The sequence below is a fragment of the Prunus dulcis genome, chromosome 7, assembly GCF_902201215.1.
Source record: "Prunus dulcis chromosome 7, ALMONDv2, whole genome shotgun sequence".
In the NCBI taxonomy this organism is placed as follows: domain Eukaryota; kingdom Viridiplantae; phylum Streptophyta; class Magnoliopsida; order Rosales; family Rosaceae; genus Prunus; species Prunus dulcis.
In genome coordinates this window covers 20,810,504-20,834,196 of record NC_047656.1, presented here as the reverse complement: position 1 = coordinate 20,834,196, position 23,693 = coordinate 20,810,504, and the positions used below count along the sequence as shown (strand labels likewise).

Sequence of the window (23,693 nt, the reverse complement as noted above, 5' to 3'; positions counted from 1 at the left end):
GGGCATGTGTGTCCAGATTTAAGAGAGAAGAGAGAGAACAGCTAGCTAGCTGGTCCTACAAGACAATTGAAACCTAGATGATCAGTGCTTGGTTAATGGCCTAGAACACCATCATAAATGCATCACAAGACTCTCTCTGTCTCGGTCTTTTAGACACTTGTAATTAATTGTACTTGATGAGCTAGCCTATAATAAGCCGCTTGAGCTCCAGTCGACTATACACTAATCTTCTTTGGGCTCCCTCTCTAGACACTAAAATTCGGGACGAGTTGAAAACACTCAATTACAATTATGCTCCTTATTAGGTCTCAAAATATAGAGACTTAAAAGATAGAGAAATGGACTCCTATCTAATATATACATAAACTCTCGTTAATCATGAGTCATTGAAATTAATGCTGCAGGCAGGCTGTTGTGTGCAAAATACTAATACAAGTTTAATTTTTCTTTGTTTGAAGCTAAGCGAGCGAATGCAGCCGCTATTTGACTGAATTAACGTGATCAAGTCGAGTGTGTAAGTGTGTGGTCCTCCGATGTCCAAACAGTAAAGATACAAGCTTTGTACAGATGCGAAAATATAGATCTAGATATATGTGGGGTTGCATCGCTGCTCTTGTGACCTCTCTAACTCTATTTTCTATATAATATAATATACATTTATAATTATAGGTATACATTGGCCTGCTGGCTGCATACGTCTTTGATTCGTTGGATATGGTATACGACAAGTGGGTCTGAAATTTGGAGCCAAAAAGAGCTTCCTGAGCTCATCATCACAAACTAACACAACAAGTCCCTATCTCTCTCTCTCTCTCTCTCTCTCTCTCTCTCTCTCTCTCTTCATCCTCTTGGACCTAAAACCACTCTGGCTAGCTGCAAGTCAAAACACCTTACATTCATTTTCATTTTCATGAGAAAAGGAATATATCAGCGTGCTAGTTTTCATTTTTATCACTCAACTGGCCTCGAATTAATGATGTCAAAGTTGATCTGGGTGATTTGCTAATATCGACTTGCGATAATATAGTCAAACTTTCGCTCACCAAATCCTCCTCCCTCCTCCTCCTAAACCCACTACATAAATACAAACAAATGCTAGCTTCCTGTTTGTCATTACAAATTTAATTCATTGTTAGATTTGACTTATAGCCAAATCTCTGGAGGCCTTTTATTTTTATGCTTGAAAAAGTTGGAGAATAAAGCAGGCTCAACTCTCTCAAGTACCTGTCATTGTACTTGAACCTTGTTTTAGTTAATGGCGAAGAAGAAGATGCGTATGTATATTAGGGTTCACTTGGCCATCAACAAAGATAATATTCCCCTTTTTTCCTTTTCGTAAAGCCTAAAGACAGACATATACTTACAGCCAGCATGCCTTGCAAAATTTGGTCCACTCCACTGTACATGTGTGTGTGAACTTCTGATTACTAGTGTAATTGTGTGCATGGATTGATAGGAACTGAGACAAATTGATAGGAGAATTTGCGTGCACCGTCCCTGAAGAATATGTATTCATTTCATGTTATTAGAGAGACAAACCCAATTGAAAATGACAAGGGGTGCTCTCATAATCTCATTTCATTTATGATTAGGCTAATCATCAATTAATACATTGACTTCAACACTCAATTATTGAAGGAAGTTGAGGTTCCACCCCAAAATCAATTGGCGATGGGAGAGTAACCCAACTCCTTATAAGTCCTTGCTAGGTTTCTCAACTTTCAAATGTGAAACTCTTTACTTTCACATTCTCACAATTATAATAGTATATATGCAGTGTGTCACTGCCAAAGCCCAGCCGACACTTCACTTGTTGACCAATATATACATCTACATAATAGTTAGTTGACTTGATCACTATATATGTATACCTCCACATGGAGCAAAGGGAAGCAAGCAAGGGGAGGGGAAGTCGCATCCCAAGACCCCAGGCCCCAGGCCCCAGGCCCCCAGCTGTATATAATATCACTCAGAGTCAGAGTCAGAATATCTGAGCTAGCTAGCTCTACCTTACCCTAGTTGTAGTGTATATGTCGTTGAATTTCTTCTTGTTATATATTTAGATGATGAGATCGCGCTGTCCTTGATTTCCGATAGTTGGATTGAAGGCCACACGTGACCGACCCATTGGATTTTATTTCATGAAGGATCCATATACGACCCATCCAGGATCGATCCAGCTATGCAAACTTCAGGTCCCAACGGCTACGGCACCGGCTTTGACCCACCCAAATATATATCTGTATGTATATTTCAATAAGTAGATAAGCATATGGACTGAAGAGGGCCAAGAGGCATGCATCATTTGAATATGAGCAGTTGGGCAGTTGTAACTTGTATGCTCTTGCCTTGTTTTAAATTCTGCTCACATTCACTCATCATGTCTCCGTGAAGCTGCCACTTTGCTTGCTGCACCTGCATACAGTCTTTTCATTATATATATATATATATATATAAATATACAGTCTTGGTCAATGACCACTTTGAACCGAAAAGGTTGGGAACTAAGCTTGACTTTAAAAGCCTTAACAATATGAATGAACTACTTTTTTTTTATAAGGGGACCTAATAAATCTAATAGGGCCCCCCCACCTCCACAAAAAATCAAAGTCATCGGGGATATTCCAAATCCAAAGCGATTGGTGTTAGGTGATCTGGTAGTATATTTGGTGCAAGGTTGGTTTGAAATAAGAAAAAAGGGTATTTTGGAGTGAGACAATATTAATCAATCATATGAGTATATTTAAGGAATTTTCTTCATTCATATATATATATATATATATCATTTAGCCCATGATGTGGTTGGGTCTGCTTTTGTAGTGGATCCAAGGAAAACGTGTGTACGGGTCCATAATTTGGGCCTCCCATTCGATGGACTTTGTCACACAAGATCACTTTAGCACCCAAATCCAATTAGAAAATAAAAGTACGATGTCAGTGCGCTCAATTGACTGGCCAAGCCTGCAATCTGCCCTGATTTTCCAGCAGAGCAAGCACCATAATCATAATGGTAGTGCTTGGCCGGCTTGCTTACAGTTGGTAAAGAGTATGGCTTGATTGGCTTGCTTTTTATTATCGTGCGCATTTTTAGTATCCATTCTTGTGTTTCTTCCGTGTATACAATGACTTCTTCACGATGCATAAGAGAATCAATTTAATTAGCCGTCTAATAGGAAGCTATTGTCTATTATAAATCACAATAATCGTCCTTTCACCTTATGTCGTTGTCATTTTATTATTGTCCATTTTAAGCCCAAACAGTTATGTATTAAAGTTTGGGTCACCACCAAATTTCGTTCCCCTTCATGTATATATTGTGGTTCATTTCTTGTTGGCAAATGAGAAGTTGGGTAGCCTATTGACTTGGAGAAAAATGGTTAGCATGATCATCAAGGGCAGCAATTGTTTTGCTGTTATAAGTTCTAATGCTAAAAGCAGCAACGTATTTCTTATTGTTACCGAATCATTAAAATTCAATTCAACAAACTGATGTACAGATTTTGCATTCAATTATTTATTTATTTTTGTATAATATATTTAAAATTTTGGATAGGAATAAAAGGAAAAATATAAATACTATAAGATTGTAATAGATTTGTTATCAAATTCGGACTGTATGCACGTTTTAATTCTTACAAAGGGCAAACAAGATTTGATATTCCCCAAAAAAAACAAAAACAAAAAACAAAAAAGTACATAAAAAAATCGCCAGCATTGTCCAAAATTGTTCCTTTCCATGCATGGTGGTTTACTCGTTTTACCGTCCAAGAGTGAAGACCCTTCCCCAACTCAGAAGTCAAAGTCCAATACGGCAAGAAGCAAGTCAAAATTGAAAACCTGAAAACACCAGACTTCCGATATTACCCTTGCTTTATACGATGCCCATATATAAACCGGACCTTCCACAAAATTCCTAATTTAATTCTCTTCTCTCTACGATCCATTTTTTCAATTTTTTTCCCTCATCTTTTGTATTTTAGATTTAATTTATCTTCTCATAGGGTGTTTCAGAATTCCAAGAAGGGACAGGTATGTTTGTACTTTTGTTTTCTCTTTCTTTTTATTAGATTTCATTTCTCTTTCTTTCCGTAGTTTTTCTGATTCGTAGATCCCTTGATGTTTCAGATTTCATGGTTTGGGTTTGTTCGATTTCGCGAATTGTATTACTGATCGAATTTCCCAATTATTGACCCTTCGATTTGAGAGTTCTTTATTATTATTATTATAATATTTATTTATTTATATTTGAGGTTCTGTGTTTTCTGTATTTGGGTTGTATTGTATCCTATCAATCAAGAAACAGTTTTGTAAACAATTTACAATAAACTTAGAATTCAATCCAAAATTTTAAATTGTATCTTTGTTTTTTTCGTTTTTGGAATTATGAACAAATGGGTTGTAACTATCTTTGTTCCTTCCATTCATAAATGTTTTCATTACTTGAATTTTTTAAAATCTAGATATGTTTAATATGTTTCATTGTTGGGGAACTGTGGAAACTGAATTGAAAATGTGGGAATATCATAACAATTTTCTTGCGCAAGCCTTAGATTTTATGATTGTTTATGTGGAGTAGGTATTTGGATCCATAGCAATGAAGTTCTGAGATTTTTAGTTCTAACATTTTGGCTATTTGTACCGTTCTTTTATGTCTTTCAAATATTTGCTACTTGGAAGTTTCAGTCCTAGTGCAGAAAGTACTTGAGGAATTTTGGGATATCATGCCCCACGAGTGAGTTAGTTGTTGAATTTTTTCATGGATTTGATTGCAGAGTGGCATTAGAGTTAATTGAAGATGTTAGAACAGTTACTCATATTTACTAGAGGAGGTTTAATCCTTTGGACATGCAAGGAGCTTGGAAATGCTCTTAAAGGATCTCCAATTGACACCTTGATCCGATCCTGTCTTCTAGAGGAACGGTCTGGTGCCGCTTCTTTCGATTACAACGCCCCTGGGGCCGCTTACACCCTCAAATGGACCTTCCATAACGAGCTTGGCCTTGTATTCGTCGCTGTTTATCAAAAGATCCTCCATCTATTGTATGTGGACGAATTGCTTGCAATGGTAAAGCATGAATTCTCAGGGATTTATGATCCGAAAAGAACCGTCTACTCTGATTTCGACGAAACTTTTCGACAACTTAAGAAGGAGGCTGAGGCTCGTGCTGAGGAATTAAAGAAGTCAAAGCAGGTGGGTAAGCCTGTGAACAATAGTAAGAAGCAAGGTCAGGTGCAGAAGGCTGGACTTGGAGGAGACAAGAAAAAGAATGAAGGTGGTTTGGCAAGTGATGGTGGGGATGGTGATACTATGAAAGGCCGTAGATTGGAGAATGGGAACTCCAATGGTAATCATGTGGATATTAAAGAATCTAATGTGTTTGGTACTGCTAATGGAAAAGAAAATACGAGTTCCAATCTCGGGGCTTTTGATGTAAATAAGCTTCAGAAACTTAGATCTAAGGGTGGGAAGAAGGCAGAGAAAACAGTTACTGTTGATAGCAACGGCTCCAAGGCAGAGCCAAAAAAGAAGATAACAAAGAAGAATAGGGTTTGGGACGATTCACCTCCTGAGTCAAAACTGGATTTTACAGATCCTGTGGATGAGAATGGAGATAACAACACTCAGGTTGTAGCAGCAGATCATGGTGAAAGTATGATGGACAAAGAAGAGGATTTCAGTAGTGAAAGTGAGGCTGAAGAGGAAGAGGAAGGGGAAGTTGGGAAGGAAAGCAAGCCTGATAAGCAAAAGAAGGGATGGTTTTCATCTATGTTCCAGAGGTAGATCTGTTTACCTTAACACTTCACCATCTTTTGTACTTTAACAGTGTTATTCAAGGTAGCTTGCGTTTTAGGAGATTGTATGCTGTTGGACTCCATTGGGTGTTTGGATGTACCAATTTGATATTTTGGAACCAATCTTCTTGCTTGAGACTGACAGGTTGTTACATCATTTTTATTCCTTTTTTTTTTTTTTTTGCTTGTATTCAGTATTGCAGGAAAGGCAAACTTGGAGAGATCTGACCTGGAACCAGCTTTGAAAGCTCTCAAGGATAGGCTCATGACCAAGAACGTGGTATGCTCTTGTACCGTTTCTTTTTCCATTATTATGCTGGAGTTTATTTTATCAGTAATATTCAATCCTTTCTATTTATGGTACGGTACTTTTCAGCATCGTCTTCTGGTGCTACCGTTATTTTAAATCTTATTGAGCCACATAATATGATTTTGTGTTGTTCCATGCCTAGGCCGAGGAGATAGCTGAGAAGCTTTGTGAATCAGTGGCAACTAGTCTTGAGGGTAAAAAGTTGGCTTCGTTCACAAGAATATCTTCTACTGTACAGGTTTGTCAATGTAGTCCTTTTCATTCCTCCAATATTTATCTACCAGTTTGCCCTCCCATTATTATTTTTTAATGATGTTATGTTACAAGACTAATACCAGGCATGTAAAACTTACTGCAGGCAGCAATGGAAGAAGCTCTTGTTCGTATTTTAACTCCTAGGCGATCTATTGATATATTGAGGGATGTGCATGCTGCCAGGGAACAAAGGAAGCCGTATGTCGTCGTTTTTGTTGGTGTCAATGGAGTTGGGAAATCTACCAATTTGGCTAAGGTTGGGCTGAATCCTTTTCTTGTACATTAGGGCATGCCTCTCTACCTAGTGGTTTTATTTACCAATTCACCTTGCAGGTTGCTTATTGGCTTCAGCAGCATAATGTCAGTGTTATGATGGCTGCCTGTGATACATTTCGATCGGGAGCTGTTGAGCAGCTGCGTACCCATGCACGTAGACTTCAGGTATATTATTGTAGGATTTACATTTTCCTTCTGGTTCATTGGATAAGAATAATTATTTTCCGTGCGGACATTAGTAATTAACTTGTGACCAACCTTCGATGTCAGATCCCTATTTTTGAGAAGGGTTATGAGAAAGATCCTGCAGTTGTGGCTAAGGAAGCAATCCAGGAGGCCACGAACAATGGTTCTGATGTGGTTCTTGTTGATACAGCTGGTCGAATGCAGGTACTGTGTTTCTAGTTCCTAGCAGAATGGTTGAGCATCTACATAAACATTTACTGTTTGTATGATGTACATGCTAAGCTACTGTTAGTTAGCAATTTTTGTTTCAATCTTACCACTGCTTTTGCTGTTACAGAAGGATAATAAGGCTGTTTACTTGTTAAAATTCCTTTTTCGGCAGATTGAGACCTATAACTTATACAGCCTGGTTTTGCTGCTGTTATTATTATTATTTTTTCTAATGTGAAGATATACTGTATTATGCCTTTCAGGATAATGAACCGTTGATGAGGGCACTGTCAAAGCTGGTCAATCTTAACAATCCAGATCTTGTCTTGTTTGTTGGAGAGGCACTGGTTGGAAATGATGCTGTTGATCAGCTTTCAAAGTTTAATCAGGTTTGAGCTCCATATTTGTGGTTTTTTACTAGTATTGTCCAATTAGGGTTTGTTTGTTGTATCATTATTCTATCAATGGCTGGTTTCTGAAGCCACCTTCCCTGTTCCTGCAGAAATTAGCGGACCTCTCAACTTCGTCTAACCCGAGATTGATAGATGGGATTTTGCTCACTAAGTTTGATACTATTGACGATAAGGTAGACAAACCTTTTAAACCACAACTACTTGTGAATATTGTATAAATTTGTGTGTTTGTTTTTCTTTTATTGATTAGATTAGAAGATTAGGTGAATAATTGAATTCATGCATGTATATAGGTTGGAGCTGCGCTGTCGATGGTTTACATATCTGGAGCTCCAGTCATGTTTGTTGGGTGTGGGCAATCATACACAGACCTGAAGAAGCTGAATGTCAAATCAATTGTTAAGACACTCCTGAAATGAGCCTGCTTAATTTCATCGTTCAAACCATGTTGTTTGCTGCTTTACCTTTAATTTGTTGAATTCGTTTGTTTGACCTCGTATTATCAGTATCGTGCTCTCTCTGTTGAACGCTTGTCCTTTCGGTCGTAATTTATAATACCTAATTTCTTGGATGTTGAAATTTCTTCTCTCGCGCTTTCTTTTCTGATTATATTCTGAAGCTTATAGAAGGAACAGGGGTGATTCTAGTCATGGAGATTCTGATCTCCAGCAGAGGTTTTGAGAGTCCAGGCTCAGAGAAAGCCAAAAACAAATGTTGATCTTGAATGGCAATACAAATGCAAGAAGTAGAATGGAATGGTTTTGAAATTGCACAAAAAGCGGGCTCACTCAGTCTCTCCAAACAAGTGGCTACCTAACAAAGTTGCTTGAGTCTTAAAAAGACACAGATAGTATAATAGCGGCTAATTCCAAGTTCAAATCCAAATTGTGCATGCAGATGACAACCTTAAGAAACAACCTCTCATCTCATATATATAACAGGATTTTGAAGCCAGTATTTTACAAGACAAGACAACATAGTTGATACATGTTTGTCCGCATTCTTCCTTAAAATATAACACTTCTGTTAACTTAGTACTCTTGAGAACTGTACTAGGGTATCTGTATCCATACACATCACATCACATCAATGCTCTCACAGCCTTGAAACTGGTAAACCTGCAGTGAAAGTGAAACACAAGTTTCAGCAAAGAAAGAGAATGATATTGTTGAGAGAGTTTTAAAGAAGAAAGATATTATCACTTACCCAAGGATTTTGAATTAACAATGCTAGGACTGGCAGCCGGAGGTGGAACATTTTCGTTGAGGAATGGTTCTATCCGGTTTGGATCTGACCAAACTGGATATCCTTTAATTTTTCCCTAAATCATGATTCGTATCATAGTAATGCAAAGGGTGTCTGTCAGTTCAGTCGTGCCAAAGCTGGTGCATGCAGATATTCTTTTGAATGATATTAGTTGCGCTTAGTGACATACCAGGACATTGAGAGCAGCCAGTGTTGCCATTCCTTCACGAGTCCACTGCATAATAAAACCATTATGCGACACAGTTACTCTTTATGTTCTCCAAATCAGACAGCTCGGTTCTATAATAAACTGTTCAAACTAAAAAAAAAACAATAAAAAAATTTACCTTGGAAGCAGAAGCAATGTGAGGTACCACAACAGCATTCTTCAAGTCAGCAAGCCCAGGTTTCATGTAAGGCTCATCCTGATACATACAACACCATTCATGAACCACTCAAATGTCAGAGATGTTCCGTCCGAAAGAAGATCGGAATTTGACAGGGAAGGTGTGTTTGTTTACCTCAAACACATCCAGACCAACTCGAAACATAGGATTTTGTTTCAAATGCTCTACAAGAGCAACTTCATCAATCACAGGCCCTCTGCTACAGTTTACAAGGATTGCTTCCTGTAGATATATGGCATATTTGTTCAACTGGTAAATACATGCATACACACGTGTATATTTCACTTCACATAGATTTATACAAATAAGAATGTTCTTTCGAACTTCACCTTCTTCATAATTGCCAGTCTTTCTTTGTTGACCAGATGATAAGTGGTTTTATCCAGAATTGGGTGAAGGCTTATCTGGAAGGAGAATCAATAACCACACCATTAGAAACAGCGTAAGAAAACTTGGGAAGAAAAATAGGCGGGGTTGAGGGGAGTGAGAGTCATACGACATCTGCTTCTCGGAGCACCTCATCCATGCTTGCTGCTCTTTTCCAAGTCACGGGCTGTTCACCATTGGCTTTTAGGAACTCAGCGTAAGCTGGAACACGGGAACATACATATACAGGTATCAGTAAAGGGTTGGGAAAGATTTATGCAATAAACTGACTGACATGCCTGTAACAAACTTTTCTAGCCGTGTAGCCTGGTAAAGGTCATAGTAAATCAGGTTCATCTTGAAACCTTCAACCTGTTAGAGATCAACAGTAATTTCAGCTCCATCAGGGGTATCTCACTAATTGGAATGAATCACTAATTAAGATCATGAGCAATAACTGAACCAGGTAAGTTTAAATAAATAAAAGTGCAAAAACAGTTAAGCATAGTGCTGTGATTGGAACTGATTTAGTATGAAGTTGATTTAGGAGATTTAATCTGTCATACAATGGAAAGTATATAAATCATTTGTCCAAGCCTGCATTATAAAAGGGGAAACTGCAGTACGACTTGGACCGGTAGCAACTGTTTATGAAATCTTCTTATGCTCCCTCTTGCTCCTGATAAGTAATGTTATCACCCCATTCCAACTAAAATTTCTCTAAAATATGTCCATTAGTTTTGAGTAATTTCAGCCTCCAGGTGAATATAACAAACAAACAAACAAGTCCATGCATGCCAATCACTAGACTAAGCCATTATCATGAAACCAGGGTCAGAACCAAGCCTAACATTTAACATTTTGGACAAGGAAAATACCATCATTCTGGCATATGCAGAACCTATACGACCAGCTCCAATCACACCAACAGTCTGCCCTTTGAGCAAGTTTCCCACAAACCTGCCACGTTAAAACAGAAAAATCAAGCTGCAGGCGACACATGACATTTATAATTGATAGTAATGGTAAATATGATAGTCATACAGATTAGGAAGCCATCCGTCATATAAGCCAGCCCTCATAAATTCATCTGCTTCAACTATTCTTCGAGCAGCTGATAAAGAAAGTGAAGCTGCCAGCTCTGCTGTAGTTTCTGTAAGTACTCCCTAACCATATGAGCAATAAATTCATTTCAATATGCCCTATTTTGCCAAAATAAAAGAAAACTAGAATCCTGTAATTTTTTTTTTTTTTTCATGTACCATACAGAAATAGTAGATAGATGCATTGAACTACTGATGCCATGAGACTAAAAAGAAAAGAGAAAAAAGAAGAATGGAGAGAGAGAGTGCAACACTTACAGGAGTGTTTCCAACAGCAACCCCATACTTGTTAGCAGCATTGACATCAACATTGTTATAGCCAACAGCCATGTTACTGAAAGCTTTGCCTCCTGCTCTGCTCAGTGCTGAGAACAAAGTCTCTCCCCAGTCTTCAGTCAACTGAAAAACCGAAACATAAACACAACTCAACCACTTTAAATCCAAAATCTAAATTATAAACAATAAATAAATAAATAAAAGAAGAAGAAAAGCAAACTCATATTGCCTGTCCAATAACTCCATCACACTTATCCCCAATCAGAGCAATGATATCCTCGACAGACAGAATTGTTTTCTTCCGGGTACATATCTAAACACACAAAATAAACGTTATCTCATCAAACTCACATAGCTAATGGCTCAAAAAAAGAAAGATCAAAGAAGATGAGAAAGAACAAGAGAATTACTTCAACTCTGCAGTCTTGTTCAATTAAGAGATTGATCCAGCGAGTTCCGGGCATGGGTTTTGTGCTGACAACTCTGTATTTCCCATTTGGGTTCCACACCTGAACCATGAAAGCTTGTCAGCAGCTAACTGAGAGAGAATGCTGACTGTAGAAGCAGAGAGCTCTTTAAATTTCTGGTTTAACTGTGATGATATAGTGGTGACTTTGTGATATAGTGGACTTATTGACTATATAGAGATGGAACGTTTTTAATTGAGAGGTGCAGGTGAGTTGCAGAGTGCTCTTCAATCTTCATGCTTTGGAGTTCTTGGACCTCTCATTAGGAAAAAGATAATGATGACTTGGCGTCCTAGATGGATGACACATAACCCTTCTGTCAAGAGAGAAGGTGATTAGGAAAGTGATCCAATGCTTTTATTTTATGTAGTTGATCCAACAAATAAACATCAACACTAAAAGATAGACGAATTTGAAAAACTTCAAAAATCAAGGGAATTTTATAATGCAAATAAATTGGTACGTAAATAAAAGGTTATTTGAGAGCAATGAGCATACATATTGAAAACCCCTATAGCCAATTGAAACTTCAAAATTACCAATATTATACTAATCCAAGTTTACATCTCCCTTCCCCTCACTCTCTCAAATCAAATCAAATCAAAGCAATCCCAACCAGCCCAATTGCAAAGCCCAAAATCCCATTACTCAAACTGAACCCAGGGCCCGCTGCCGCATTGGTGGATGGTGGTGCAGCTGGCCCTGCAACTGGCCCTGTAGGGGTAGCCGGAGATGGTGAGGGAGACACATGTATGGGAGGCTTAGCAATCGCAACGAGCTTGAGGCCCTTGTCACAATGCTCCTTAACCCCACTGATGAAGTAGAATGGCCCTGCCTGGTCCAACGTGATCTCCGTCACATTTGCTTTGACTGGCTTCGATGTCTCGCAGCTCTCGTAGTCTTCCTTTGTCACTTGCAGCACAGAGTCACTGTCCTTGTCCGATTTCCATTCTGTGTACCAAAATTAAAATTACATAAATACATAACAAGTGGTAAACTTAATTAGTGTTGCATATATATGATTTGGATCAGAAAATAATATGGAAAAAGTGAATTGAAAATACTAATGTACATGAAACGAACAAAAAAATGGGAACACAACATAACAAGTGGGGTTTATTGTAAGAAACTTATAAATGATTAAGAGTATTTATCTCTACACTCGAGGTTCTAAGTTTCGATTATGCTTCTAAATAAAAACTAGAATAACAATCCATAGGTGCGGGCAAAATACATGTTATACAATTATGATGAGTCGTGAATCATAAAAATTTAAAAGAAGCCAGAAGGGGGATTGAAAGGTATGAAATTACTGAGTTGATCGCCAACTCTGAAACGTTTATTCTGCACCCATTTATTCAGGGTCTTGGAAGAGTCAACGTTCCAAGAAATATCTTTTCCTCCAACGATAACTTCTTTGGCTTCAGAGAAGGCAAATGACAGAAAGACAAGGGACAATACTAGAATGCTGATTCTCAAGTAAGCCATTGCTATGCTCCTACGATTCAATTTTCAAACACGAGAGAGATAGATAGTTGTAGTTGTAGAGTTTTGGTTCCACTAGGGTTATTATATATAGCCGTTAGGTTTGGTATGGGCCTTGGGTTTGGAGGACCCGAAGCCATTCATGATCGCCACGTTTCAGAAGTGAAATGCCCATTGTCAGGTTTTGATTTTGAAGTTGGGGCTGTAAATGTGAAGAAATCAATTTATTTAAAGGAAAAAATCTTTAACGGCCATTCACTTTCCCAATGAGTGGTGTGGTGTGCATTTCAATTTTTGATGAGGAGTATTTTGACCACTCAAAAATGTTTTTCTTTCTATATACAATATATCTCATGCATCAATTTGGCCTGTTTTCCTTCTTTTACAGGTAAATAAAATCTGTGATGATCTTTGCCAAATTGGAAGAAAACCAAGTCCTCCTTGTGTCTCTAATAGACAGGGTCACTGCATCCATCCACATAATATTAATAATTGATTAAATTCATTTCACAAGCAAGTTAATACACAAATCGAATTGCCTTTCATTCCCCCCAAGTTGTGCATAAGGATAAGATTCTAAAATTTTAAAGTTTGATTGTGCTTATTGTGTCTCTGAAGTATTTGAAATGGTAAAACAAAATTGAAAAACTAGAACTTTGTGTTAGACATATACTTTACTTGCATTTCATTTCATGCTTACTTGCATTTCATTCCATGCTTGATAAGTAAGAAATTGATTTCTCGTTGTGTGATTCGGAATTGTATGACCACTTTTATTATGTAAAGTTCTAGCTCAAATTGTTAGGAGTATTTAAGTTCGATTTCTATACAAGCTTGCATGAAAAAAATAAGGGCTCAAAGGAGTAATTGGGATGAAGCCCTAGAGAGGTTCTTTCCAAAGAGTGTGATCAGACCCTCGAGCTGGCCATGATCTGAGCTAATCCACCATCGATTTGCTCTCAGTGCGTTTGGTGTCCAGATAATATTAAACGTGCCGCTCATTCTATGCTGAATCCATGTATTATCATAGGGTTGTCCACACCCGAACGGTTCACTAAGCCTAACCGTAACATCTCTCCACGCAACCTCTCAGTCTCCACACTCGACACCCTTCCCATCCTACTCGTTTCTCTCACTTTGTCCGGAACCGTAACATCCAAACGCCGGCGATTCTCTCCGTCCGCCCATCACCACCGCCGATCTCTCTCTTCTTCAGACACCCGATTCCTCCTAACACCTTGAATCCCTCCATTTCCTCGAATAATCTCTCCTCTCCCTCAGTCCCGATTTCTCTCTCACCCTCTGTTACAATTTTAGTCACGAATCGTCGAATCCTGTTCCATTTCCGAGGTGATTATTTATGGGTTTCGATTCAAATTTTCAAAGGAAGAAAAAATATTGATTTGCCCTAATTTAGCAGACTATTAGGTTTTTATTTTATTTTTTAATTTTTTGTTCATTTGTTCAGTTTAACCCATTTTGTATCGAATGTGCAGATATTTAACTTCATTTTCGTCACCAATTGCCTCTGTTCTGGTGGTTTACTGGGCTAGGAGCTGAAGATCAATCTATGGAAGAGGTATGATCTGATTTGTTTTGGTACTCTTTTTGTTACATGTGATTGAAAGCTCTGGTTCATGCTAATCGATGAAAGCTCTGGTTTTAGGGCTTGCAATGTAACCCTAAGACCCAGAAGGTGATTACATTGCGATCTCCGCCGTTGTGGGTCGCAATGTAACCCTATGCTAAGTTGATGTAAACAAGCTACGTATCTGAGTCATCGTGCTCCATCATTTCCAATCAGGGCTTGCAGAGAGAGAAAGGGGAATCAGAGTATTAGGGTTAGCGCCTGCAGTGATTGCATTGCGATCTCCGCTGTCGAGGTGAAAGGAGGACTCCAAAAGGTAGATTTGGTTCTTATTTTCCGCTAATTGCCATCTTATGCCTCCATCAAGTTAATTTTGTGTGATTATTGTTTAGTGTTGCTTCTTCGTATAGACATGCAAGAGTATGGGTAATGGGTTATAGCAAGAAAAATTTGCATTTGTGTGCAGGGGCAACATTTATTGGCAAATTCAATGCATTTTATGTAATTCAAGTTTAAAAAGGAAGTTTCAATGGCCAAGAAATCTGTAACACAACGAAGGTTAACAAAACTTGATGTCTACCTATACATACCCAATATAATTGGTGAGTATTTCATTGTTTTGGTTATATGTTCTTAAAGCAAGTTACTTTAGAACTACAGTCAACTAAAGATGTCTTTGTTTTATTCAAAATGATTGTATGTTTACTGGGAATGCAGGGTACATAAGGGTTCTTATGAACTGTTTTGCGTTTGCTCAGTGCTTCTCCAACAAGCAGCTTTTCTCTATTCTCTATTTTGTCAGGTGAGAATTAATGCTTTTGAAGAATTCATTTATGTTGTTTGGGCTTGTGGATTTAGAAGAAGAGATTTGCATTTACTGTAACATTTTATATGAGATTTTAAAAGTTTATTTTAGGGTTGATGGAGGGTTTCAAATTCTCAAGAAAATATGAGTATTCTCAAGAAAATATGAGTATTCTCAAGAAAATATGAGTATTCACCTCTTAACCACTTAAATAATAATAATAATCCACAACCAAAAGTGTGACAACTCTCTCTTTTTGAGTTTTTCTTTACTAAACATTTGATGCAAATAAACTTTAAACTAAATCGTGAAATCTAAATCTCTCATTTCAAATACGCAGTCCAAATGAAACCTTAGTTTTTGCACTGTATCTTTTTCAATGTCTATGTTGGGTATAATATATGATTAAGTTTGCTGTTCCAGCTTTGTCTGTGATGGCGTAGATGGTTGGTGCGCTCGTAAATTCAATCAAGGTATTTGAGTTTCTGTAGCTTGCAATTTTGTTTTTTAATAGGAAGATTGCGTTGTTTGTGCATATATACATTTATAGAAACAACTTGTTGTAAGTCGGTACAGATACCAAGTGTGATTTGTATAATGTCAAAATGATTATCATTAAAATAATCCACTCAATACAAATGTATCAGTATCATTTGGTCTTCACCAACCCTTTTCCTTTCAGCTATATAAGTAGATACATTTCCTGACTCTCGTTCATACTTTTTCACTGTACATAGTGGGTGTGACTTGAATTATTTTCAAGTTTTACTTTCTGCAGAGCTAGATAATATAGGTATAAATACATTTTTAAAAAATTGATCTCCAAACATCATGAATTATTTATTAGTGTACTCCTTATTTAGAAATTGCAGTATAGTATTGGTAGAAGCCTCCGTATTGTATTGAGCGTTAAATAATTTCATTACTGAAGTGCTCTCTTTGTTTTCAGTTTCCTGATTGTAGAAAGTAATGAAGAATTTTGTGGTTTGCATATTTGATTCAATTATCTTAATACATCTATGTTTCCCTTCCTGGCTCAGTTTCAACCTTTGGAGCTGTTTTGGACATGGTGACAGATAGGTAATCTCATAATGACTTTATTGCAATAGCCTAAACTATACACAGCAGTTACTGAAAATACATCTCAGTGGATCTGCAATAGATCCACATTGACAAACAGTGCCAACATTCCATCAGACAACACCAATCCTCAAAATTGAATAGCCTGAGTTAACCTACATCAGTCCTCTAATCCACAGTAAGATACATGTGCATGCGCACCCACGCATGTGCATGCACGTGCACAAGAAACTTAGTATTGCTGAAATGATTTAGCTAGATTGGTAATCACTGTATTGATTAATGTCTTGTATCTCAGGATAAGCACTGCGTGTCTCTTGGTGGTTCTTTCACAAGTATACCGGTAAGACATTTTATTTAGGGAGCTGATTTTTCCACTCTGCTTTTGTCCACTTACACTCCCTTTGTTGGAAATTGTATGTTCCCACTCTTTTGTTCACTTACACTCCCTTTTTTGTTATAGTTAAAAGTATTAAAAAACAGAATGGAGTGTACGTGGACAAAAGGGGAGTGGAAAAATCACCATCCTTTATTTATGGTCTACAAGTTGCTATAACTATACATGCATGTTTGTCTTAGCTTGTGGTGGGATTTTAATGCAGGCCTGGCTTGGTTTTCCTTTCATTGCTTGCCTTAGATATTGCCAGCCACTGGCTGCAGATGTACAGGTTATTTTCTTTTTCTTTTTAATTAATTTATGTATGGGATGAATTGGGTTATTTTTTGAGAAAGTTTTATTTTGTTAACACTTTAGTTCATTTATTTGCAGTACTTTCCTGTTAGGCAAGGCTAGTCACAAGGATGTGAAAGACAGCACTAATTGGCTTTTTAAAGCATACTACGGGAATCGGATGTTTATGGCTTACTGTTGTGTAGCTTGTGAGGTAAGTGTAAATTGGTTTGCCTATCTACGTACGGAAATCTTTCAATAGTGGTAGTTGTGACTCTTCTCTAAATTTGAGTATTTACTCTGCAGGTGCTTTATATAATTCTATTTCTTCTTGCAAAGAACGAAACCGAGAGCTTGATTGATGTAAGTGCTGTTTTTTAAGATATAAAGAGGAAGTACCCAGATTATTTTTGTTTCTGAATTTCCCTGTTTCAGGTCTTAACTGGACTTGCAAAGCATATTACACCTCTTTCTGTTCTTGTTGGTTTGAGTTTATTTGGATGGGCCGTCAAGCAAGCAGTCAATCTTATACAGGTAGACCATGGCTATCTGTTTACTGTCTGAAAATGAAGAATTACTTTGTGTTGACAAATAGTTGAGGTTCCCCTAAAAGAAATTGATAGTTTTAGTCAGTCCTACCCAAGTTTTCTTGGTAGTTTGTCGTCCAAATGTTCTTTTAAATTTAATCTAGCTAATCAACTTTTTCAAGTTTAGGTCATCTAATTCCTCCTATCTGTTCGACCAAAGAAAAAAAAAAATCTTCTTATCTGGATTGTTTTGAAATTCATTTCATGATTTCAGTTGAAGACAGCAGCAGATGTGTGCGTGCTTCATGATATCAACAAAAAGCAGAGCCCCTAATGCAAATCAACTTCTATGACCTGAGTTGCATTCAACATTCAGCTTTGCTGCCCAGTTCTTCATGTTCAAATGTGTAACCCGCGAGTGGGATTGCTTTATTTTAGCGAGACATAAAATGAAGAAAGAATTGTAATGCCTTTTCTTTCATTGATTTATTTTTAATTTTAATTTTTTTGAGTGAACCATAGCACAAAATTTGACACTTCGACATCTTTTCTTAACCTTAAAAGGAAGAAAGAAAAAAAAGGGCATGCTCTAATTCCCGAGCTTCTTTCTTCTAGTTAGTTGTGTATGATGTGAATCCAAACTCCCCAAAAGATTTGTCAATTGGAATGATAATGATGATTATTTGAATTCTCATACGCATTGTCAGCACTTGCGCTGACTGACTAGTGGCCGGAAAACATTGGATTCAACAAGACTCTCATCAATATTAAACCATGCATCCCCGGAAATTGTTATCATTTCGAATTTGGATTCTCTCATTCTCTTGGCTATTTTCTTTTTATTTCTAATTGAAATGGTGAATTCGTAAGGTTCACACATGTTAAAGTATCATTCCAAAATCCGTTTGTTTGTATATTGAAGAGAAAAAAGGGGTACAAATTTCACAGTAGACACTTAGAAATCGGTAAAAGGTTGAGCACTTCCGACTATGGATCAGCCTAGTTTGGATGCAGAATTTACGTTCCCCTGGTTGATAACTGCTATGAACAGCTGGTGCAACAATATAGAACAACTTGGCTGGATAAAGATTAAACATGAAATATAAAGCAAATCGTTAAACCAATCTTGATTTCTACCGTAAAAATATTACATTTGTGGAAGGGTTGCCCTCTATTAAAACTGTAAAAAGCTTCAATTAAAAAAGTGAAGAAAAAAGAAGATGGTACTCTCACTGAGAAAAGGTGCTGAGCAGATGAACTTTTGCTCTAAACAAATCGAATAATCCTTCTAAGATCTTTTATCTAACACTCGTGGAGAAGCCTGGAAATGTCAATCTTTACTCGCTCAAAAATACTAATACAGGCTATACCCGAATAACTGGCTGATGATTATGGCAGATCCAAGAGCAATTGCAACCAGGGAAGAAGCCCATGTCAGTTTCTCTGTTATTCTGGGAACTCTATCCTTTAGTGCCTGACTACATGAGCCAAGAAAGACTGTATAGCTTCCCATTGCAACTACGGTCCCAACTAAAAACATAACCAGAAATGCGGCACCAGCAACGCGAGATGGCAAAGCAAGAGCGGGCAAGACCATCATCAATGCATCTGGCTGCAGCCCATGGACAATTCCAGTGGCAAAAGTAGCAAAACCAATCTTCTTCTTCCCAACGGTAGGGTTTTCTAGAGATTCATATACACTAGCATCACACTCTCCATTCTCTAAGGCAACACAAGGACTTGACACTTCTGAAGCTTCCTTAATGCCCATGGCACCAATAACTAGTAGAGTAATGCCCACAACTCTTGTGCCCCATGTTCGGATAATTTCAATGTGAAGCCGATCCTTTAGTAGTAGAAATATTAAGCCAAAGGTAACCTGGCCAGCGTCATGGCCACATCCCCAGAGGGCTCCAACTAAAGCACTTTCAATGCGGGTGCGTCCAATTGAGAGTGGAGCCAAAGCAGCTAAGTGGTCAGGACCTGATAATGTGTGTAAGCAACCGGCTAAGAACCCAGTCCATGCACTACTAAGTAATTCAGTCTGGATCAGTCTTCCCACGATAGCAGCAGCTGGGCTACCTGTCTTTGTTGCAGTTTGAAAGGATGCATAAGCCGCTGGTGCACAAGCTGGTTGTATTAAGATCAAAACAAGGGCAGAAAGCACAACAAATGCCCTGGTGATCAGGCCCTGATCACCAAAAGAATATAACAAGTAAGTTATCTGGTCAAAACAAATGGATTAATGGTCGCATATAAAAGGTGAAACTGTAGCTGGGAATTTGCAGACGCCCCATCTATCTCATTTTGATAGTGGTCGTTGTGGATATAGTAGTCAAGAACCAAATACGAAACTTCGATGGAAATAACGGAAACTTGTGTACACAGTATAACCTATGTTCCTACTTCAATCCATGATTACCACAGTGACTCTCTGTTAACATTCCGCAGTTCTCTTTTAAAGATTAGATCTAAACCTCCTTTGAGGGTGCTACCAAGTAGACAAGCAGTTGCTAACACAGAGTCCACGATGAGACGTTACAATCTGGTATGAATAAACTGCATATTCTAAACTACAAAACTATGCAAGTTTTAGAGGGCAAATAAACTACATTTTGGATCAGACAACGACAACATTTCGGATCAGAAAGTACTCCGTGGAAAATAACCAAACATTTCATCACTCATCAAACCAATTGTTTACATTTCAACACATGATTGTAGCAATAACAACGAAGAAACCCCACAACATAAAATTAATCAAAGTCATATCTTTTATCAATTTCTGTCATTTAAAACAAGAGATGTCTATTACCTTGCGTTGGGTAGAAGCCCCATTTGCAATCTTCTTGATAATCTGCGGATTTGGCAACTCCGGCCGGTTCGGCGAGAGAGCCGGTAAAATGTTGGACGGCGCTGATGAAGAAGGAGAAGAAGAAAAAATTGGAGATGGGTTTTGATGTTTGCAGGAAACCAAGCTGACCCGTCTGAGATTGGGCAGTTGGGAAGCGGGAAAGTTGAGTTTGGCCGAGGCAATACGAGCGAGTGGAGGGAGAAAAGGTGAGGGTTTTACATGGAGTTTCAAAGGGGTTGGGGAGGAAGAGAACAGAAGCCTTTCCATGGCTTCTCTCTCCCTCTCTATCTGCCTCTCCTTTGTGTTCTGTCCTGTGTCTCTGATAAAGGTTTAGATTTGGAGGCAATGAACTTGCAGAGAGAGAGAGAGAGATGGGTTTAGCAAAAATCACTCCTTTTTGTCCTGTAAAAAAGTTAATTTTTCTTTATTTTAGTAGTAGCCTTCACCTTCACGATACTATTTTGTTCCCTTCCCTTTCCACTTCCTTCCTGGTCTTGAAAGGACGCAGCAAATCCATTATCATTATTGTTAAGGTCCAATACTTTGTTTTGCTTAGTGATCCACGGTCCACCTATGAATTTGGTTCATCTTCCATTATCTACCATTCTCCGGTTAGTGCAGGGGTTGAATATTTAAAGCGTATAGCCGTGCGGCTATATTTTAAAATATATTAATATTTAAAGCGTATAGCCGGGCGGCTATACTCTGGGTATACGCTTTAAATGTATACGAATATTTTAATAGTACAGCCGAGCGGCTATATCTTAAAAATATATTAATATTTAAAGAGTATCGCCGCGCGGCTATACGCTGTAAATGTATACGAATATTTTAATAGTATAGCCGCGCGGCTATATTCTGAAAATGTATACGAAAATTTTAAACGTATAGCCGCGCGGCTATATGTTTTTAATATATTCGAATATTTTAATAGTAAAGCCGTTCGGCTATACGTTTTAAATATATTCGTATATTTTAATAGTACAGCCGCACGGCTATACTATTTAAATATATTCTAATATTTAATTTTATAGCCCCACGGCTATACGGTACAAAATGGTTTTTCTTTTTTGACGAAACGGTGTCGCATTATTTTGGTTGGTGACTTGCAGAAGAGGAAGGAAACCATATCACAAACAAAGCTACGGTCGAAACACTCTCTTCGGCTGTTATGTTTGCTGCGAAAGCACTTGGTCTCAGAGATGAATAGCAGCTCTCATTATTTCTCACATGGCACTATAGCTTTGTTCTGTGGTAAAGGAATGGGCTTTCGTCCCAAAGTTGGGACCTTGCAGGCTTCCTTCAATGGAAAATCAGAATTTCTGAATCTCCACGTTTACCCTGCTCTTACTTCCATTGATTCTTTTCGATTTCAGGTATGCTGACATTCATTCTCACTACTATTCAATTGAAGATTGCGTAAATTTAGTACTGTGATTTTAATTGGTTAAATTTATTTGTAGGAGCATGGTTGCAATGTACTGAAGCTTTCATTGAAGTCAAGAACTTCCCAATCGCAAGCATTGGTGGTGAGGAGCGATCATCCTCAAAATTCTGACTTTCCGAAATACTATTCGAAAAAGGAGAAGAAGCCCTTTCCAGTCCCCATTGTGGACTTGAGGCGGGCTGCCAGGGAAAGGCTTAAGAGCAGGAAGGGCAAGCCTAAAACACCAGTTCCTCCTCCTAAGAATGGCTTGCTTGTCAAGACCCTTATCCCAGTTGCCTATGACGTCTTCAATGCAAGAATTACATTGATCAATAATTTGAAGAAGCTGTTAAAGGTGGTGCCTGTGCAAGCTTGCAGGTTGGTGTTACCTTTAGGAACTTTGTTGGAAAGGAACTTGCATAATTAAATGGAAATTAAGTTTTGCTCCTTTCATTAATCACTGAACTCGTGTGCAGGTTCTGTAATGAAATTCATGTGGGGCCTGTTGGGCATCCGTTCAAATCATGTAAAGGTGCAAATGCTAACATTCGTAAGGGTCTTCATGAGTGGATAACAAATGCGACCGTTGATGACGTATTCTTACCAGTTGAAGCTTTCCACCTCTATGATCGCCTTGGAAGACGCATTCCTCATGAGGAGAGATTCTCAATTCCTAGAATTCCAGCAATAGTTGAGCTTTGCATCCAAGCTGGAGTTGATGTCGCAGAATATCCCACTAAAAGGAGAAGAAAGCCAATCATCCGCATTTCAAAAAGTGAATTTGTTGATGCAGATGAAAGTGAGCTACCAGACAGTGACACTGAAGCACCCAAGAGACCCGTCTTGATTGAAATACCCGATTCAGAGATAGTAGCCCCATCAGATGAAGAAGAAACAACCTTGCTTGCTGAGGAAACACTACGAGCATGGGACCAGATGAGGAGAGGAGCCAAGAGGCTAATGAAGATGTATCTGGTGAGGGTTTGTGGGTATTGCCCTGAGGTTCATGTGGGTCCCAGTGGGCACAAGGCTCAGAACTGTGGAGCCTTCAAACACCAACAACGAAATGGGCAACATGGTTGGCAGGCGGCAGTGCTCAATGACTTGATACCGCCAAGATATGTGTGGCATGTTCCAGATGTAAATGGACCACCAATGGAAAGGGAGCTCAGGAACTTCTATGGGCAAGCCCCTGCTGTTGTTGAAATGTGCATTCAGGGGGGTGCTGCTGTGCCAGAAGAATACAGACCAACCATGAGGTTGGATGTTGGAATTCCCTCCACCATTAAAGAAGCTGAAATGGTAGTTTGATGAGATGAGTTGATCTTTACCCCCTCTTCTTTTCAGTACAATGTAAATTGTACGTAGAATATTGGAATTGAGTGCTGGGAAAAATTATTGCAGATAATTTGTTTGTACATATTACCTTGCTTTTTTCTATCCCAAAACAATGAAAATTGATCTAAAACATCCTTGTATCACCTAACCATTTTTGAGACCTCCAAAGAAGAGTAATTCAGTCACCCTTCCTCTTTGACCCGAGGAAAAATCTCATCAAATGTAACAATCACCATCTTACCATGTCGCTTGAACAAAAAGCTAGAATCAGGTCTTTGCAGTTAAAGTTCAATCTTGCAGTTTTTCATGGAGTGGAGTTTTGCTCTGCTTGATTGTCCGTTTGGCTTTACAATTTTTTTGGGGTGCTCGGTTCTCTTCAGTTGCTGCATACCGCGCCCTTGCAGTGTGTTTTCTATACTTGTGGGGTTTTTTTAATTTATAATTTTATGCTGCTCCTCTCAGCGGTTCCCCATCCGGGGGCATTTGCTGGTTTCCTCGTATATATGGCTGATGTGTTACTTTATACTTCTGTGCTGCTGTGCAGCTTCTTTATAATTTGGTTTTGTTATGTGTTGTTCTGTCTTTTGGATCTTAGTTTAGTGTTTCGCTGTGC

At 38.3% G+C, this 23,693-nt stretch overlaps 6 protein-coding genes across 7 annotated transcripts; 3 read left to right on the top strand and 3 right to left on the bottom strand.

Annotated features, from left to right (window-relative positions):
* The first annotated feature begins 3,810 nt into the window (after positions 1-3,810).
* On the top strand, positions 3,811-8,022 carry LOC117634029 (signal recognition particle receptor subunit alpha homolog). Its single transcript, XM_034367930.1, has 10 exons — positions 3,811-4,029; positions 4,773-5,778; positions 5,989-6,073; positions 6,246-6,341; positions 6,462-6,614; positions 6,692-6,799; positions 6,905-7,024; positions 7,294-7,419; positions 7,533-7,616; positions 7,737-8,022. Exons 2-10 carry the CDS (start codon positions 4,796-4,798, stop codon positions 7,860-7,862), a joined length of 1,881 nt encoding a protein of 626 aa, XP_034223821.1. The 5' UTR covers positions 3,811-4,029; positions 4,773-4,795; the 3' UTR covers positions 7,863-8,022.
* Positions 8,023-8,353: 331 nt separating this feature from the next.
* On the bottom strand, positions 8,354-11,608 carry LOC117634030 (glycerate dehydrogenase-like). The gene is made up of 13 exons (XM_034367931.1): positions 11,251-11,608; positions 11,070-11,153; positions 10,823-10,963; positions 10,506-10,627; positions 10,340-10,421; positions 9,761-9,833; positions 9,592-9,683; positions 9,425-9,499; positions 9,210-9,317; positions 9,036-9,113; positions 8,879-8,923; positions 8,650-8,764; positions 8,354-8,561 (listed from the first exon to the last, which is right to left on the bottom strand). The coding sequence occupies exons 1-13, from the start codon at positions 11,356-11,358 to the stop codon at positions 8,539-8,541; spliced, it is 1,146 nt and encodes a 381-aa protein (XP_034223822.1). The 5' UTR covers positions 11,359-11,608; the 3' UTR covers positions 8,354-8,538.
* Positions 11,609-11,780: 172 nt separating this feature from the next.
* LOC117634028 (early nodulin-like protein 1) lies at positions 11,781-12,833 on the bottom strand. Its single transcript, XM_034367929.1, has 2 exons — positions 12,621-12,833; positions 11,781-12,258 (listed from the first exon to the last, which is right to left on the bottom strand). The coding sequence occupies exons 1-2, from the start codon at positions 12,793-12,795 to the stop codon at positions 11,903-11,905; spliced, it is 531 nt and encodes a 176-aa protein (XP_034223820.1). The 5' UTR covers positions 12,796-12,833; the 3' UTR covers positions 11,781-11,902.
* An 816-nt stretch (positions 12,834-13,649) lies between these two features.
* On the top strand, positions 13,650-18,156 carry LOC117634027 (CDP-diacylglycerol--inositol 3-phosphatidyltransferase 1-like). 2 transcript variants are annotated; one of them, XM_034367927.1, is made up of 13 exons: positions 13,650-14,142; positions 14,289-14,371; positions 14,459-14,696; positions 14,847-14,982; positions 15,098-15,182; positions 15,609-15,658; positions 16,226-16,265; positions 16,564-16,608; positions 16,868-16,933; positions 17,035-17,149; positions 17,242-17,298; positions 17,371-17,469; positions 17,737-18,156. In XM_034367927.1, the coding sequence occupies exons 4-13, from the start codon at positions 14,910-14,912 to the stop codon at positions 17,794-17,796; spliced, it is 690 nt and encodes a 229-aa protein (XP_034223818.1). In that variant the 5' UTR covers positions 13,650-14,142; positions 14,289-14,371; positions 14,459-14,696; positions 14,847-14,909; the 3' UTR covers positions 17,797-18,156. The 2 variants fall into 2 exon arrangements, with proteins under 2 accessions (XP_034223818.1, XP_034223817.1); XM_034367926.1 differs by having other exon boundaries at positions 13,655-14,142; positions 14,597-14,696.
* Positions 18,157-18,565: 409 nt separating this feature from the next.
* On the bottom strand, positions 18,566-20,779 carry LOC117634026. Its single transcript, XM_034367925.1, has 2 exons — positions 20,278-20,779; positions 18,566-19,653 (listed from the first exon to the last, which is right to left on the bottom strand). Exons 1-2 carry the CDS (start codon positions 20,581-20,583, stop codon positions 18,817-18,819), a joined length of 1,143 nt encoding a protein of 380 aa, XP_034223816.1. The 5' UTR covers positions 20,584-20,779; the 3' UTR covers positions 18,566-18,816.
* A 687-nt stretch (positions 20,780-21,466) lies between these two features.
* Positions 21,467-23,162, top strand: LOC117634025 (APO protein 2, chloroplastic). The gene is made up of 3 exons (XM_034367924.1): positions 21,467-21,692; positions 21,780-22,120; positions 22,219-23,162. Exons 1-3 carry the CDS (start codon positions 21,519-21,521, stop codon positions 23,051-23,053), a joined length of 1,350 nt encoding a protein of 449 aa, XP_034223815.1. The 5' UTR covers positions 21,467-21,518; the 3' UTR covers positions 23,054-23,162.
* The last annotated feature ends 531 nt before the right edge of the window (positions 23,163-23,693 follow it).

Coding starts and splice junctions, on each gene's coding strand:
- LOC117634027 (XM_034367927.1), top strand. CDS start 14,910: ATGGCCAAGAAATCTGTAACACAACGAAGGTTAACAAAACTTGATGTC. Junction 16,609..16,867: donor GTTCTTTCACAAGTATACCG/GTAAGACATTTT, acceptor ATTTTAATGCAG/GCCTGGCTTGGTTTTCCTTT. Junction 17,299..17,370: donor AAACCGAGAGCTTGATTGAT/GTAAGTGCTGTT, acceptor TCCCTGTTTCAG/GTCTTAACTGGACTTGCAAA.
- LOC117634026 (XM_034367925.1), bottom strand. CDS start 20,583: ATGGAAAGGCTTCTGTTCTCTTCCTCCCCAACCCCTTTGAAACTCCAT. Junction 19,654..20,277: donor GGGCTTCTACCCAACGCAAG/GTAATAGACATC, acceptor TTTGGTGATCAG/GGCCTGATCACCAGGGCATT.
- LOC117634030 (XM_034367931.1), bottom strand. CDS start 11,358: ATGGTTCAGGTGTGGAACCCAAATGGGAAATACAGAGTTGTCAGCACA. Junction 10,964..11,069: donor GTGATGGAGTTATTGGACAG/GCAATATGAGTT, acceptor TCGGTTTTTCAG/TTGACTGAAGACTGGGGAGA. Junction 8,765..8,878: donor TGGCTGCTCTCAATGTCCTG/GTATGTCACTAA, acceptor ATCATGATTTAG/GGAAAAATTAAAGGATATCC.
- LOC117634025 (XM_034367924.1), top strand. CDS start 21,519: ATGAATAGCAGCTCTCATTATTTCTCACATGGCACTATAGCTTTGTTC. Junction 21,693..21,779: donor TTGATTCTTTTCGATTTCAG/GTATGCTGACAT, acceptor ATTTATTTGTAG/GAGCATGGTTGCAATGTACT. Junction 22,121..22,218: donor GTGCCTGTGCAAGCTTGCAG/GTTGGTGTTACC, acceptor ACTCGTGTGCAG/GTTCTGTAATGAAATTCATG.
- LOC117634028 (XM_034367929.1), bottom strand. CDS start 12,795: ATGGCTTACTTGAGAATCAGCATTCTAGTATTGTCCCTTGTCTTTCTG. Junction 12,259..12,620: donor CAGAGTTGGCGATCAACTCA/GTAATTTCATAC, acceptor TTTGGTACACAG/AATGGAAATCGGACAAGGAC.
- LOC117634029 (XM_034367930.1), top strand. CDS start 4,796: ATGTTAGAACAGTTACTCATATTTACTAGAGGAGGTTTAATCCTTTGG. Junction 5,779..5,988: donor TTTTCATCTATGTTCCAGAG/GTAGATCTGTTT, acceptor GCTTGTATTCAG/TATTGCAGGAAAGGCAAACT. Junction 6,615..6,691: donor AATCTACCAATTTGGCTAAG/GTTGGGCTGAAT, acceptor TTCACCTTGCAG/GTTGCTTATTGGCTTCAGCA.